This window comes from Bombyx mandarina, chromosome 13 (assembly GCF_030267445.1).
Source record: "Bombyx mandarina strain Sakado chromosome 13, ASM3026744v2".
Classification (NCBI taxonomy): domain Eukaryota; kingdom Metazoa; phylum Arthropoda; class Insecta; order Lepidoptera; family Bombycidae; genus Bombyx; species Bombyx mandarina.
Genome location: NC_143220.1, coordinates 7381380 through 7397488, shown reverse-complemented (window position 1 = coordinate 7397488; position 16109 = coordinate 7381380). Strand labels below are relative to the sequence as shown.

The window sequence follows — 16109 nt, the reverse complement described above, 5'->3', positions numbered from 1 at the left end:
CTTGTCTGAGGTGAACAACCCGCTTGGTGTGAAGTAGTAGTAGCCCATAGACATAAAATTTTATATTCTTACATTTTTCTGTGAGCTCACTCCACATCCATAACACAATTCACACCAATCTTAAAGTACAAATCGAGTATGTATGTAAGAGGTGTTAGTCGACAGAATACATGTAAAGCATAACGAATTGCGGGTAATCGATTTATCCGTACGTACGTATATTACTAAAATCAATCATATCATATGTGCTTCATAGCGACTTCCACAGTGAACGAATATTCATATTTTATTACATAATAATATGGTACATAGCAGCGTGTTGTACAAATACGTTTCCTTGGATAGTTACTGAAGGTGTCACACGTCGGGTGGTTCAATGCGACTGTCCTGCTTATTTTTGCCTCAAAGTAATGTAATGCTCGACGAATTAATGTTTCAAGGTGGAGACAATGCTAAGTTTTTCTACGTTAGCTACAGTTTGTTCATGAGTGCTATTTATTGGCGCGATTTATTGACATTGTTAATGAAATAAATGACTAATCCCTTAAAGTCGCCTGATACTGAACTTTATTTAAGTTTAAAAGGATGATGATTTGCCTATACTAAGGTGTACACCATATTTGTTCGTGGTTATTTAATCATCTGCGTGTGAAAAGGAATTAGCGAGTGGGGCCGTCGGCGAGCCAAAGTCGACAACAACGCCTCAGAGCTAGGCTAGCTTGTATGTACTCAATAATAATACAAAATTTGCCTTACCTCTAGAAGTCTAGTGAGGTACTTGGCTGGTCCAGGAACTGTCAGGTCTCATGATGGTGATAGAAATAAAAGAAAAGTTAAGGGTTGACGCTTAGCTTCGAAATTTCGCTCATACGTATGTTAGGTACTGGTGAGCATAACGTTATGTGTGACAATAAATGTTAGATAGGTACTACATACCTACTATCCCGCTGTTAAGCAAAGGTCCCTTCCTACGCGGTATAAAATGAAGTCTACGCGGCCGAAGCGGAGCGGAAAGATAGTTCCATAGAACACACGCTACAGAGGCTATAGGGAACATCCTTACGGATCCATCAGATCCAATAACCTTTGCATTAGAGGCCTTCTGGCTGAGCCTTTGCTCGCCCACCTGTCCTGGTGAAACTGGAAAGGTCTCCGGGCCACCAGTAATCCTTCATTATAAAAAAAAAAGGCTATAGGTAATTTAATTTTTTTAACAGGTTTTCCGTTCGAAGCCCCGAAGCCATGACAGTCGTTTTCAGAAACATCACAAGCTCTTTGCTTATTGATGTTGCAGTCGGAACGCTGGGCGCTAATATTTACAAGCAACCATATTGGTTGTGGTCACATCTAATAAGAACTGACAGAATGTGCTAAATAATGTACTAATGTAGTGAAGTAATTCTGTGATATCCTGCATATACACGAAGGTAACTCGCTGTGGCAGATTTATGTACGATTTCAGACTTAATAACACATACATAGCTACAATAAATTCATTAAAATATTTTCAAATCTACGTTTTGAAAAGAAATGGATTAAAGATAGTAATAATATCGGAAGAATGATGGTTGAATCAACATGCCAAATGGCGGTAGTCTCGTGGACCAAGATTAAATATAAATTTGTCCTTTTCTGTCTTTACGAAGTTCTCGTCATGAGGAATGGCGATTTCCACTTACATTGCTTGATACGCAGACCGATCTATTATCACAAATCAGGCTTAATGGTGACAATACAATTCTCCGTGACAATAGGTCGGTTTTAGTAGAGCATAACATGGCAGTTTTAAAGAACTGGTTGATGTTGGTATTGGTAATAAGGTACAGCAGAATCAAGAAAACCCTATTTCAGAGCAAGTTGTTGATGGATAATCCTAGCCACTTGGTTATGTCTATGCAAGTAACAAGCAACAAGCAGTGAATGTAATTAAGATACATATGTATCTTCGTTTTACTTCCTTTAAGAGATGACAAGTTGAATAGTGAATAACAACCTTCGTTCAACAATACTACTATTATTGATCGAAGATAACAACACGATTTAATCGTTAATCAGAGATCTTAGTGGAGAATGCGTTGGGTCTACCTACTAGTTTAAGAGTGATGCGGAAAATCAAATCGTGTACCGGGCACGCGGCCAGGAACGACATCCCCCGAGACGAAAGTGATCGTGTAATTAAAACAGACCGACCGGCATGGTTTTAAAGTTAAGAGAAATTCTGTTGTGACACCTTCTACCATCCGTCCACAAAGATTTATGACTTATGTCTAAACGAATTTATATTTGTTTGTTATTTTATAATGATAGTGGTCGCCTAGTAGTTGATATTCGACAATAATTATCAATTTAAATTATAAGCTTGTACATTATTATGGTTTTATTGTCAAAGACTTCACTACTATAATCACAGATTTCGCCAAGGCTACACTATAGACAAATAACATTAAAGACAAACAATATTAATCTATTCTTAATTTGACCACAGACTAACAAAAAAAAGGAGTATATGTATATGCGTGTGTGTGTCAAATACATGGTAGTGTATGTAATGTTTTTTTCTTCCTACCGACGCCGAAAGTTCGGTTTTCGTCCCGCTGTACAGGGAAGAAAGTGTAACTTTTTCTCCCTGGGTACAAGTGCGCTTTAGTGTCTACGTCTGCTCTCACGCACTTAAAATTCTCCGCCATTGTTGTGCTCGGGTAATTTGCAATATTGTGTTTAGTGTAAAAGTGTAATAAACAAAAGGCAATAAAATTTTATAGTGAAGTATTAAACACGGATGAGTTTATCAGACAGTTCTTATTCAATTAGTAGTAGTTTATTTAAAAATTAAAAAACAGTTACATTGTTTTCTTACGAGTACGGGGGGGCTCCGCCCCCCCTACCCCCGGCCAGGGCTTCGCCCCTGGACCCCGGCTCGGTACTCCACGAACTTTCGGCCTGGTAGGAGAAAAAATTGTATGTGCACCGCGGGAGAAAAGTTCCTCCAGCGGGAGGAAATGTCCAACTTTTCTCCCTTGGTGCACAATGTACTATTTATTGATTTAATGTATTTTTAAGCAGAATAAAAAAAATGCGTTATGCGCTCCTTCTCTGTATTCTTTATAAGCATGGGAAATTTCGTAGGTACTCCTCTGTCCGCGCAATTTTCGTAAAAAGGGGATACAAAGTTTTTGCTTCACGTATTAATATATAGATATAGATACCGATTATAGCTTATTTATTTGTTTTTAATGTCTTATTTTAAGAGACTTCAAGAGTCTCAAGACCCTTCTTGATTTGCTGCAGGAATGCTGTGCAGACTGGCTGAGGTCCTGTCTCACTACCAGAGCATTATTTCTTTGGTTTCCTGGCTTCGGTATTAACATCAAATAGCCTATCGCGTTCCCATCAACATAATTTTAATTCCATAAATCGGAATATCAATATAGTGCATAAGCCCTTGTTATTAGACTATTAGGTTACTCGTAAAACTCTATGTTTACATAGCAGGCGCCGGCATTGATGCTTCATCATGTATTTCTGTACATCAAAGAAACTATTGTCAAGAGTATGCGCGTGTACCGTTCACCTGTGACGTCCGACTTGATTACTTGCCAATCAAGGCGAGTGCGCAGCCTCGTCCATAGTGGATCGTCCCAAAGACTACTACCGTTAATAATCTTACATTTTATTCGTGATAATATGCGCTTGAACCAGCCATATAATGATACTACCGCGCTCATACCGCCATCATGTATTTCGACCCATAACCGATCATGGGTCCCGGCTTCACGCTGGTGTACTTCAAACTTCAGTCGCATGTCACATGTGTCACTGGGCAGCGGCAATTAATCTTCTGATTGCTACCTAAATTTATCTGTACGTTGAGGTTAGGAAGTTTTTTATTTTTTTTATTGCTTAGATGGGTGGACGACCTCACAGCCCACCTAATGTTAAGTAATTACTGGAGCCCAAAGACATCTACAACGTAAATGCCACCTTCAGATATAAGTTCCCTTGAGATATAAGTTCTAAGGTCTCAGTACAGTTACTACTACTACTATTTACCGTTTGTATGGAGCCTATTATTGGCGCTTCAGTTTCAGGAATTAGTAAAGTAAAGGAGGATTATTTTCTACTATTATCGCGATATGTAGACATAACTTAATCTCGTGTTTTTTCATTCCATTAATATCATCTCAAACACTACAGTTTTAGTGTCGACCCTCGATCGGAAATATTAAAATGATCCAATAAACGCAAGACTAAACCGTAAAACAAAATTTAAACATAAATATATTACTAGTTCATTATCGAATACTGACAAACAGCTCTAAGAATTTAATAATAAAATAGTTTTCTCTATTTCTCGATGACTACGTATTACTTCTCTTTGCTGAAGTTAGAATAAAAAACATACGCCATGAATATACAATCTCCTTCGTTTAAAGTCGGTTAATAAATCATTGAACCACATTGACTTGTTGATAAATCTCAAATCACTCAATTTCCGAATATACGATCCTATGAAGTCACCTTCACATTTAGCCCCATGAATCAGTTTCGAAAACATTGAACCGAAATAACAATGATTTGTTTTACGTGCAGTATCGTTTGACGGCGTATTAATTGAGAACTACTTAATAGTTCTAATCATTGATCAAACGTGGAATATTACACAATTTAGTGTCGATAATTGAACGGGTTTCCGTTCTTCTTGTAACTATTCATGTACATATGAATAGACGCGTTGTTTCTAGAGCTGGAGCTTCGGGAGAAAAAACAGTGTCTCTCGACTCACGCTCATTTATGATAATTCAAAATTAGGCTACGTAATCATCCGATGTTACCGCGAGTCATGAAAACTTACATTACCGACGGTTGAAAAGATACAAATTTTCGACATTAGAAGCACGTATATATCCAATCGTATCTACTTACTTATTCAAACAGAAATTTAATAGTAACGCTTCATATTTTAAAAGCCTACCTAAAGATGGTTCGCATTCAGAGAGCAGAGAAGAGCATAGAGCTTCGAATCATTAGACGAAGCAGTATTACGTCACAGTAAAGCGGATAGACAGACGGACAGAAAGAAATGACGAGGGATTCGCTATCTGATTTTTTATCGACAAAATTACGAAACTAACGAAAAGTGTCTATTTCAATTGTGTTTGTTAACTTTAACGCAATTTATATTAATCAGGATTCCGCGTTCAAGACTGTTTCATTCAGTATTGCTAGCTCGCCCAACTAAATAAGTTAAGATCAAAAATGAAATTGAATATCCAAAGCAAAATAAACCTTAATTTGTAGGCAACACGTCGGCCATTACCCGGCTCAAGGCGGCGTTGGGCGGTTTCACTACATCCGACTGCAATTTACCATTGACGCAACCGTTAAGACTATTTACATAGTTAATTTGATAATACATTGTTAGCGGAGCAGAACCAAGTGCAAGATCTATGCAGTTTTGTTTGCTATATCTAACAATATAAATAAGTTTTATTTAAAGTCCTCACCACGTCAAGATAATATATTAACATAAGATTTTTGTAGAAATGCGTCAACAATTACCAGACTATTATTTTATTTATTTGTTGTTAATTTTGAAATAATACATTTTACATCATATAATTTGAGAATGATAAAAATGTACTAATGGAGTTAACAATATTATGAACCAAAATTATTCGTTCAAATCGAACGCATGACGGCAAGTAACAAAATACAAGTAGCTATTTTAAATTAATGGTGTAAAATGGCAAACCCAATCTCAAATAATTTATCGAGCCGCCATTTTGAAACAATAAACTAGTGGTCTGTTGTTGCTACGTTAACTGGCAGCGATGCAGGATTCGACTACGCTATCCAGAGTTTCTCGTTCTGTTTTTTTTTTGTGACTCGGATTTTATTTAATTAAGTCTTCCTGCAGGCTATGTTGACCTTGATACTAAATTGTACTTCAATTATGTTGTGTTTTACATACAGTTGATACAGAATAATATAGGAATGTGAACGAACATTGGACGCGTGCAATCTTTAAGCTGCAAGATTCGTTTTAGCGTCAAACGTACTCGTAAAACGGCGGACCATGGAATGGATATAAGAGTACATTTCTCAGATAATTTTATTTATTAAATTAACTATTATCAATTATATGGATAAAGATAAGTTCACCTAACTGCCACCGAAGACAATATGCTACGAACACAGAAGTACTTAGAAGACTTACGCATTATGAAACAATAATATGATACCCTAAAGTTGTCTACATAACCATGTTGTGTTTCAGGAAACTTTTCCCTTTCCCATCAAAATCTAGGCCAGACCAACAACGCTTCAGAATCATTTTGAGTACACAACTAATTTTAATAAAACCAGGAGAAAAGCCACTTTATGAAGTTCATTCCAATCAATTTGTTCAACAAACTTATAGTCATGCAGGCAGTAGTACTTTGCCTGACTTTTACAATTTTCACAATTTTGAATTTGAAATTTCTGCAAATTGTATTAATTTAGTTTAAAACGGCAAATATTTCCAAAAAAAAAACCCTCCCCTATAGGCCGGGCTACACGACTCATCACGTTATGTAGGTATTACTAACACATTTGATTTAAAGAAATTCTGGTTGCTGGTTATTTTGTTTCGTGTCAGAAATAACGACATAGTATGCGGTCAGAAATATTAGTATCGAGATTGGCGTAATTCCTTAAAATCCTGAGATTCAAGTGACAAGTTGTAATCCGACATTTAGTAGATAACTAGACTAGGATTATAAAGTGTACATATTCACAGATTCTGGTGATGCTGGTCAACAGTGTCAATATGTGGTGACGTTATTTCAATATGGTTTAAATTGGTTTGGTCAATTTTAGTCTAACGTAGGAGTAACACGTCCAACTGGATTCTTTATGACATACAATAGATTTTTTGCAAGGAAAAGCTTCATAGAGAACTATTAAACTGTATCTAAAAGAGAATTGAGTAGATATTGATTCACCGTATTAATCCATCACTTTAAATATCAAGTCGATACAGTACACAGATTGCATAATTCATCTATGCCAGATGAGAAGCATGGAACGAGAGAGCCCGCCAGTGCTGTAATGTTTGACGTATGGCGTATGGTATAAATACGGATAGTACCTACAGGGCTATTTATCGTACGAACCAGAATGCATGATGGCGTTTTCGCAGAATTCGTTAGAAAGATCTCCTAATATTTGAGCTCTTAAATTTGTCAACATCATATTAGCATTCATAGCAGTTGATTTGTAGTGGGCAATCAAAATATTACCGCGGTTAGGTTTTTACAAGTTTGCTTATTATCTATGTCGTGTCGCATTCGTAATAAGCGCTTCGAGTGCTGTGCTCGCTAATGTTAGCACTGTATATTTATCTTACATTAATATGTAAAATAAATACGACTACTGTAGTTTAATCGAGTATCAATCATGTGGAAAACGTTTTACGACCCTCGGTATGATCTGGCTTAAAACTAATACTGCCACTACTGCTAGTCGTCGGTCTAGGGTGCCTTTATATGTATTGAACTTTCTCTACTCTTCCTTCTAATTGTCATCTCGAGTACTCGCACCTCGAGCAGGATATATTGTATCGAGCCCACACGGATCGGTAGCACCAATACTAAAATGTGTTTGTTTCATTGAAATCGGTTGATAAGTATATCAGATACGTTCAATCTACAGCGCGTAAACGCTTGTATCTAAATAAAGATTACACTGACATGAACTCCGTTCTGAGTACAAATTAACAAATATCTTATGAGAATATAATTTTCTTAAAACGACATATAAATCTTAGTTTCAAATAATTACAAGTACATATTTACTTTCGCTATAAAAATAATTCTTCGACAGCCGACGATAACCCGAGCGCAGATTCAATAAATATTATTAGAAAAGAAAAATACGTTCGAGTTATTTATGTATGAAATAAAATTATTTTAGTGTCTTCTTGTTACGCTCGCCTCTTATAGGGATTACCTGTACGCGTTGTCGGCTTCCGATTTGACGCACAATCACTGTCGAATAATTAAATACGAAGAGAGTTAGTGTGATAAGTGAAACAACGAACGAATCATGGGAAATAAATATAAAATTGAAACTTTTACCATGAAGTGAAAATGTTGGTACATTACGAATTAAAAAAAAATCCGATTGTAAATGGTTTGGGAAATTATCAATAACCCGAAACAACTTAAACATAAGCGGATTTAAATTACATTAGCATTTAGCGTTGTCCAGTCTCATTTTTTGTCAAACGGCAATGGAAGGCGAAGCCAGTCGGCCAGTGTGCCTTGCTGTCATTTGGGACCGTTGACCTCACGCTTTAGCTGATTTTAATAGTCCGTAGATGCAGTGACGCAGCGAGGGGGGCAGGGGGCCAAATGGTTCACAAAACAAAAAATGGCTTTATAATTTTTATTTTTATTGAATTCTAGAAAATATTACGTTATAAGGGTATTGTGCCCGGGCGCGAGTTAAGATCGCTACTGCGCCACTGCGTAGGTGAATAAGGTTTCATGATACTATTATGACAAGAGGTTGTATTTATTAACTCCATGGACAAGAGTTATAATACCAGCTCTCCGACGATACAAACTAATCTCGTGTTCCGGAATAATTCCCGTTAGCCAAATAAATATAAGAATGCGGTAGTAGCACGCCCTGGCCCTCACTACTTTCCATTCACCGCAATCCACAAATCTTCTTTGAAGTAAGCCATTAGGATTTTCACGCGATGTTCCGAACAGATGAAGGTGCTCAGACGTAAACAGCGAACGTTAAATCCAGTCGCGTGTAACGTGAGTCACGCGCTTTTTTTGTGCATACCTCATCGAACGTTCAAGTACTTTATAAATATGAAATCTGTTCAATACTAGCTAGTATTGATTCATGGATCTTACAAGGGAATAGGCTATTAAGAGATTGATTGAAAGATACTATTACAATTCCAGGCTACTCGAGAAACCACTACATAGACATAGATTAAATCATTTTGGGCCACTAATTGTTGTGACGACAGCCATTATAGAGTAGAAGTTTTTTTTTTATGTTTGAGGGATTACTGTTGGTCCGGAGGCCTTTCCAGTCTCACCAGGATAGATGGGCGACCACGGGCTCAGTCAGGAGAGAGGTAGAAGATATCTGACATTGACAGATGCCTGAATCTCTCTAACGACATTTTTAAGATAAGTTTCCATATATACAAGTTCCGAACAATGACATTTGGACTCAGTAAACTGTCGGCGAGCTCGCATATAGCTCTACAAGCCACGGTCCGGGAGAGACAGCAGCCGCCGCCTGCCCTATCATCAGACATCTGCAGTTATCTTTACGTTTGTGGCGAGATGAAGGGCGCGGCTTGTTATCAGATAATTCACATGTTATTGTTTGAGACACGTCGCACGATAAGATTGCAAGATTGCGATTGCTCCAATTAATTGTAATTCTATAGTTCATTTGCAGCTGATCAAGGAAAGGCGTAAAAGACAGCGAAATGTGTTTTTAATGGTGTAGGATCTCTTGTGAGTCCGCACGGGTAGGTACCACTACCCTGCCTATTTCTGCCGTGAAGCAGTAATGTGTTTCGGTTTGAAGGGTGGGGTAGCCGTTGTAACTATACTGAGACCTTAGAACTCATATCTTAAGGTGGGTGGCGGCATTTACGTTGTAGATGTCTATGGGCTCCAGTAATCACTTAACATCAGGTGGGTTGTGAGCTCGTCCACCCATCCAAACAATAAAAAAAAAACACCTGAGTAATAAAAAAAAGACAGAAGAGGGTTGTTATTTGATCCGAGGGGTAAGATGACATTATGTATAGGATAGTTCCCGAGACTGAATGGGGTTGATGGCGCTGCTAATTCCTGACACTACTGTGTCACACACAAGCAAATTGTGCTCGATACAGTAAGCATACTACCTATTAATTTACACATCACACAGATCTCACACAAGGCATTATCAAAATCCAGACGTTTCAGCTCTTTTAATAAAGTATTCAGGACTTGGATTATCATGCCTCAAGGTATAACCATTCAAAGAGGGTCATTGGCCCCTCACCCGATTAGGTATGCTGTTAATCTGAATTTATAATTTCTGCAACCGAAATGCAGGTATTGATTCGAATGTCCCTAACGAGTACTGTTTGAAGATAGCAACGGATTGTGTAGGAAAGAAGTCGGTCGGTAAAAGTGTCAAGGTGAGGGCTCGCAACTCGCTGGTCGACCACGCATTTACTGTTATTTATTTACTACATTGTAGGCAGACATCGTGCTGGAATCTTAAGAATTCCCTAACGAGATTTATTTTAGTATTTTTAATGTTAATTGAGGCGTGTTATTATTAAAATATATGTGTAGATCATCCAGCTGCTTATCGTTGGGTCTTATGGAAGTTTTTGATTTAATTATCGTGTTTTATTCAACGAAAAGTGAAGTAAGAGTTCCGGTGATTAGTTTTGAACAACTTGCTTTTATCTTTAAAATACTGTTCCTTTAAGACACTGTGTTCGGAAAGAATACAAAGCAATCTGCGCTATCTATTCTACGAATCACGTTTTGTTTGTTCAAAAGCATATCAAAAATGTATTTTGAGTTGAAGAAATGCGTCGAATTTTTATCCAGCTACGTAAATCTAAAAGAAGCAGGTATATTATTTGAACAGTGGGTGTTCGCGTGCAGCTTGTACAAACCCAAGCCTCGCATGGTGTGGAGCTGTGATTAGAACAAATAGACAACATAATATGAATGACGCTTTAAAATATAACGGTAGGTAGCAGCTTGGTTTCTGTCCCTGGCATTGCTGAAGTCCACGGGCGACGGTAACTACTCACCATCAGGTGGTCCGTATGCTCGTCTGCCTACAATGGCAATAAAAAAATGGATTCTTACATTCGATTAACCAGTATAATATTGTTTATAGCAGATGAAATCATGGCTTCGCAGCTGGAACTGACGAGGCAAACGCGTTCCCATTATGCGGCCATGGGCTTTATTATAATTTTTGATTTTTATAAAAAGGTTTTGTTTGTTCTTAAGGACGCCACAAATAACGAACGACCGTTAATTAGGCATTAGTTACATTATAACTAATACAAACTGCGGAACGAAGTCGTGAAGAAGGCACAGAGCACAACTGATGAAGTGCGTCGCACAAAATAAAATACGTCATGATGCCTCTGAGGAATGAATACTCAGAAGAGGAAAAGACATGAATCACAACACAATGTTACGACGCTCGTAAAAATGAAGAACTATACGAGTAGTACCGTTGTTCAAAATGGACTCATGTTGCTTGGATCGGTTTCAGATAATCCCTACGATTATATTTACAATTTTTGTTTAAGTTCCGAGAATACTTGTTAATAGTATTTACAGAACCTGTATTTGTGTTACATATCATGTTACAATTACTATTCGCACACGGATCGCATTCTCTCGGCGGCCGGATACTTTGTGAGATCTTGTTGTAGAGACGTTCCCCCTCTCACAACAACGTACCTATACTTGATACGGGCGGTAAAGCAAGAGAAACTGACATTGGTAACAACTACTCTTAATAATTAAGGTTCGTTTTTAAAATGTTCACTATCAATTGCTGATAAAAAACGGTAATCCAAATGATTGTCTAAACATTGTCTAAATATTGTCTAAAGATTGTCTAAATAGCTAACGTTTAAAAATAAAAGATTAACAAATGAATTGGATTTTTTTAAACTTTTGTCTTACTTTCTGAATACACACACATACAACCATAGAGTTAACATATTATATTAGTATTGTAGGTACTTATTAACTCCATGCATACAGCTTCGATTCCCCAACTCCTTTGTACCTATACTTATCATAAACCCGACCGTGTTCAACTCAAAAGAAGGACATATTATACAAAATTTCATTAAACATTGAAAGATTTCAGTTCGCAGCGTAGATGAAAAAGATGTTCTAAATCTATTTCAAACAAAATTTAACTACAAAAATCATATTGTGTTGTTATTTCAATATTGCTTAGACGTTTTTACGATTTTAGTGTTCCCATTCGTCATGAACAATTCTAATTTGTATTCGTCGATGTGCCTTATTCAGTATTTACTATCACTAACGTCGTCGGATAAATATTTGTAAAGCATATGTGATGTAATAGAAGAATACCATCGACGGCAATACATAACAAAGCCTTCGGTTTCCATCGCTATGTATTTACAATCCATATTGCAAGCCTTTAAACACGTTAAAAGATATATTTCAATTGTTCGTGGTGCTCGAACGAAAGAATTTTAATTTAATCAACCGGATTACGATTTGGTGATGACCCCGTCGAGAGTGCTCGTGGCTCCTACACCACCCTAAGGAGGGCCACCGCTGATGAAAGACGGTAGTTTAAGAGATCTATTAAAATACTCTCCTGTCTTTGTTTCCGGAGCGTCCGGGTCCCATGACAGGACCGGGAGACGTCCGCGGCGAATAGCGTCTGTAACCAAACGCGCAGCTAGACGTGACCGATGCGGTGACCAACAAAGTCGCTGAAAAAAACAACTCATCGTCGCCGTCATGATCGTCATGATCGAAATGGAGAAACAATTCGTCCTCTGCATTTGTCAGACCTTGCTTTGACGACTGCAATGTTCAGTTGGTATTTGTTGAATTTATTAGCAAACCAAAGATCTAGCGCAAAGGTATAAATTATCTTCCATTGGGATGAGAAAAATGTATGAAAAGTGAGAGTACTTAGTAAATATTTCGCTTATATAATTGTATGTTCAATTATTATCTCGGATTTGTAACCTTATTTTGTATGTTATATTGTAAAATTGTTTATGTACATTTTAAAGAGTACAAAACAAAAAAAAAAACAATAGAAAAGCAAAAAAGGAGGTGCTAATATGTTACGAGGGTCCTTCTCAGGACTGCTTTGATATGTTGCAACTACATAAGTACGTAATAATAACTTAGACGCCGCCTAATTAAGGTGTATGGTGCTTACTGCAACACACATCTTTCCTGAACTGCAACACGTTGCAAATGAATCAGATATAGGGTTAGATTCTGAATATAATATTCCCGAAACACTCAGTATACGCTAACGTGAACATAATATTCTACGTCATTAACCAAACAACAAAATGAGATCTAAGGACTTGTTCAGTCCGTTAAACATAATGTAATAATGTATCTGACATTTGCTTATGTCGGTTGTCAGATCTGTTACCGAATACTGCACATCCAGTTGACTGTGATGTTATAAAAGGTATAAGAAAACTCGTTAGTGGTAACATTAAAGATTAAATATGAGAACGATGAAGGCACAGAAGTGAAAAGTTTATATTTCTCTTGTAAAAATATGCATAGCGTGTATGATGTTGCCCCTTTTGAATCAAGTTTTTATTCTTATTCTCCACCATTGAGATACTCATTGAAGTTTTCTTTCAATTTACGTAAACAAACAGATATTATTTAGGTTACTTATGTCTAAAGATTAATAGGTAAATATTATTGAATTAACAATAAATTAAAAAGCCATTATGATAAAACTAACGAGCGGTCGTTGAAAATTGTGTATGCCGTCCTTATTTTGTTCGGCAAAGGATGTTTATGGAAAATGTTATAGGTATGTTACTTTTCTCAAGAAGTAACAATAAACATGAATAAAAAATTAGTACAACCTTCTGAAAGTCATTAAATACGCGTATTGTGCCATCTCAATACGCGTATTGTAAGATATAATAAGTATTAATAGACAATAACAAAGCAAATACTGAGAGTCGCGAGCACAAACATAATAATTATGTAAAACATGAACGGTCGACGCACGAAATCATTGCTGAATGGGTACCTTGCAGCAGAAGTACTGTTTGTAAACAAAACCGTACCTTTCCCATTCAGCTGAGTCCTCAATCTGGTGATCTCCCGGGAACGACTGCGGCTCCGGCGGTGTGCGGATATCCGCCTCGGGGACCGCGCCATCTCTCCTGCGTTTCCGCACGACACTTTCACATTCTCTAAACAAATCCACTACACATCAACACCAGTCTGTAAACCGTTCGTAATTATTAATATAATTGTCGACGTTTACGTCTGAAGGCACGAGCGTCACGTTTAAGGCACGAAGTGGTACTGTGGTGGTGGGACGGTGAGCGCGGCGGCTCGGCGGCTCGGCGCTCCACACCTGAACTTACATCATTGATAGCGGTGATAATAGATTAGCATCGGGCTCTCGCGATAACAGATTAATGCTTATTATTGATTGTTTTATTGCGGATTATGTCATATTGTTATAAACCGGATTAGTTAATTATAAAGTGAGGCACTCGTGAAGTTTCAACGTTGAATAATGATCAGTCTGTCATGGAAAATCAAATACAAATATTTATAAGATGCTCGCTTCCCGGAGTCGATGTTTTTACTCAAGGCCAAGGTGTCTAAATTTAACCTCGATGTTCATAGTGAAATAAATCATAGCGAGCATCTGATTTTTAATTTAGAGAACTTTATTTAATCAATACTATGTACAATAGACATGGGTCACATGCTCGTGGGCAAAATAATATTTATTTATTTATTTATTTACTAGCAACCCAATACACATTACAAAGCTAAACAGATATACAATAAAGAACAACAAGTAAAAAAAGTCTGACTTGTAATATAAGCCATGTGCGCACGACTAAACAAGACAAGAAAACAAGAAATGTGCTGAGTGTGTAAAATAAATCCCTTACTACTATAGAACAAAACGACACGATAACGAAAACTAATCTACCTTGGAATGTAGGGAAATAATTTTACTCACAATAAACATTAGACAATTACGCTATCTACTTAATCTACCATTACGGCGGAGAATGCCCAATACGTGATATCATACGAGAAGTCGCAGGTTGAAAATTGTGAAAATTCTGATTCTGAAAGTTGAAGAATCCGTGAGCGAATGGAGCACGACGCCCGACGCCAGACTTTCATCTAGTGATGCAAATACGGTGGTGTACAAATCCTAAGTAGCGATTACTCTCAGTAAGTACTGTGTTCATGTTGAATGTGTTCTCGTCCAAAATCCCTCAGTGCCTTAAGACAAAGGTGTACGACCAGATGTGGTGCTTCACAAAAGAAAAGGAAAGGAAGTTTACTGTCGCGCAGCGAGCTATAGGGAGGGCTTTGCTATGCTATGCTCGGTATTGCTCTACGTGACCGAATCACAAATGTAGAGATCCGTAGAAGAATCAAAGTTGCTGATATAGTCCGTTGGATTAGCAAGCTGAAGTGGCAGTGGGTAGGCCACATAGCGCGAAGATCGATGGGGGCGTGTTCACAATTAACTTACAGTAAGTTCAGTAAGACAGTGATGGTATTTCATACAATCCGTAAGTATTTGCGTTTTTCATGATGTTATTCGGTATTTTTTACAACAGTCCCTTAAAGTTTTCTACATTAACGGGTCCAAGCTATGATTTATTTCTTTAATAGTAGGTATGTGACGGAAACCCACATACAAGACGAAAACAAAAGCAAGCAGAAGCCGACCATTAGGTGATTTTCCAAAGGGATACTGCTTCCTCGCAGAACTGTCTCGGATCCCGGATCCTCGGATCAGAGTACGATCACTAATCAAACTACACGAGGTAAAGTAAATTTCATATTGTATTAAGTTCTCATATATAATATTGACACACTTTTCCTTAATGGTAGGTACACGTAGCTAAATTGCCTGATGTCATTTCCTGAGTCAATCACTGATGAATCAAGGTATAAAGATTACATTCTTAAGATCTAGTATTGTTAACCTTGTGTAGGGGGTGTGTACTTATATGTAAAAATAGTTAATTTTCAGTTACGACTGCCTACTATTACAAACATGTAACAGTACGCGGCTAACTCTGCTTCCCATTTAATACAATAACACGTAGCCTGCAGCAGTTAGCTATCATTAAACACTAACGAAATTTTGAAGATAAGCTCACACAAAAGTTCCGAACAAAAAATATTCGAACCGTCGGTCTAGCGAGCAATTTCACCCGCTCGGTGGAAGATCTTCCCCTTGTCTTTAACCCCCAAACTATACGTGCACGGCGTATGTACTTCTATTCGGAACCTTTGGCTCTA

General features: G+C 37.5%; 1 protein-coding gene across 1 annotated transcript in view; it reads right to left on the bottom strand.

The window, feature by feature from the left end:
- Window positions 1-14131, bottom strand: part of LOC114241247 (phosphatidylcholine:ceramide cholinephosphotransferase 2) — a 104417-nt gene extending 90286 nt beyond the window's left edge. The window contains exon 1 of the mRNA XM_089732610.1: window positions 13883-14131. Coding sequence (XP_089588736.1) covers window positions 13883-13976 — 94 coding nt within the window. The 5' untranslated portion in view covers window positions 13977-14131. The remainder of the gene's footprint in view (window positions 1-13882) is intronic.
- Window positions 14132-16109: the final 1978 nt, after the last annotated feature.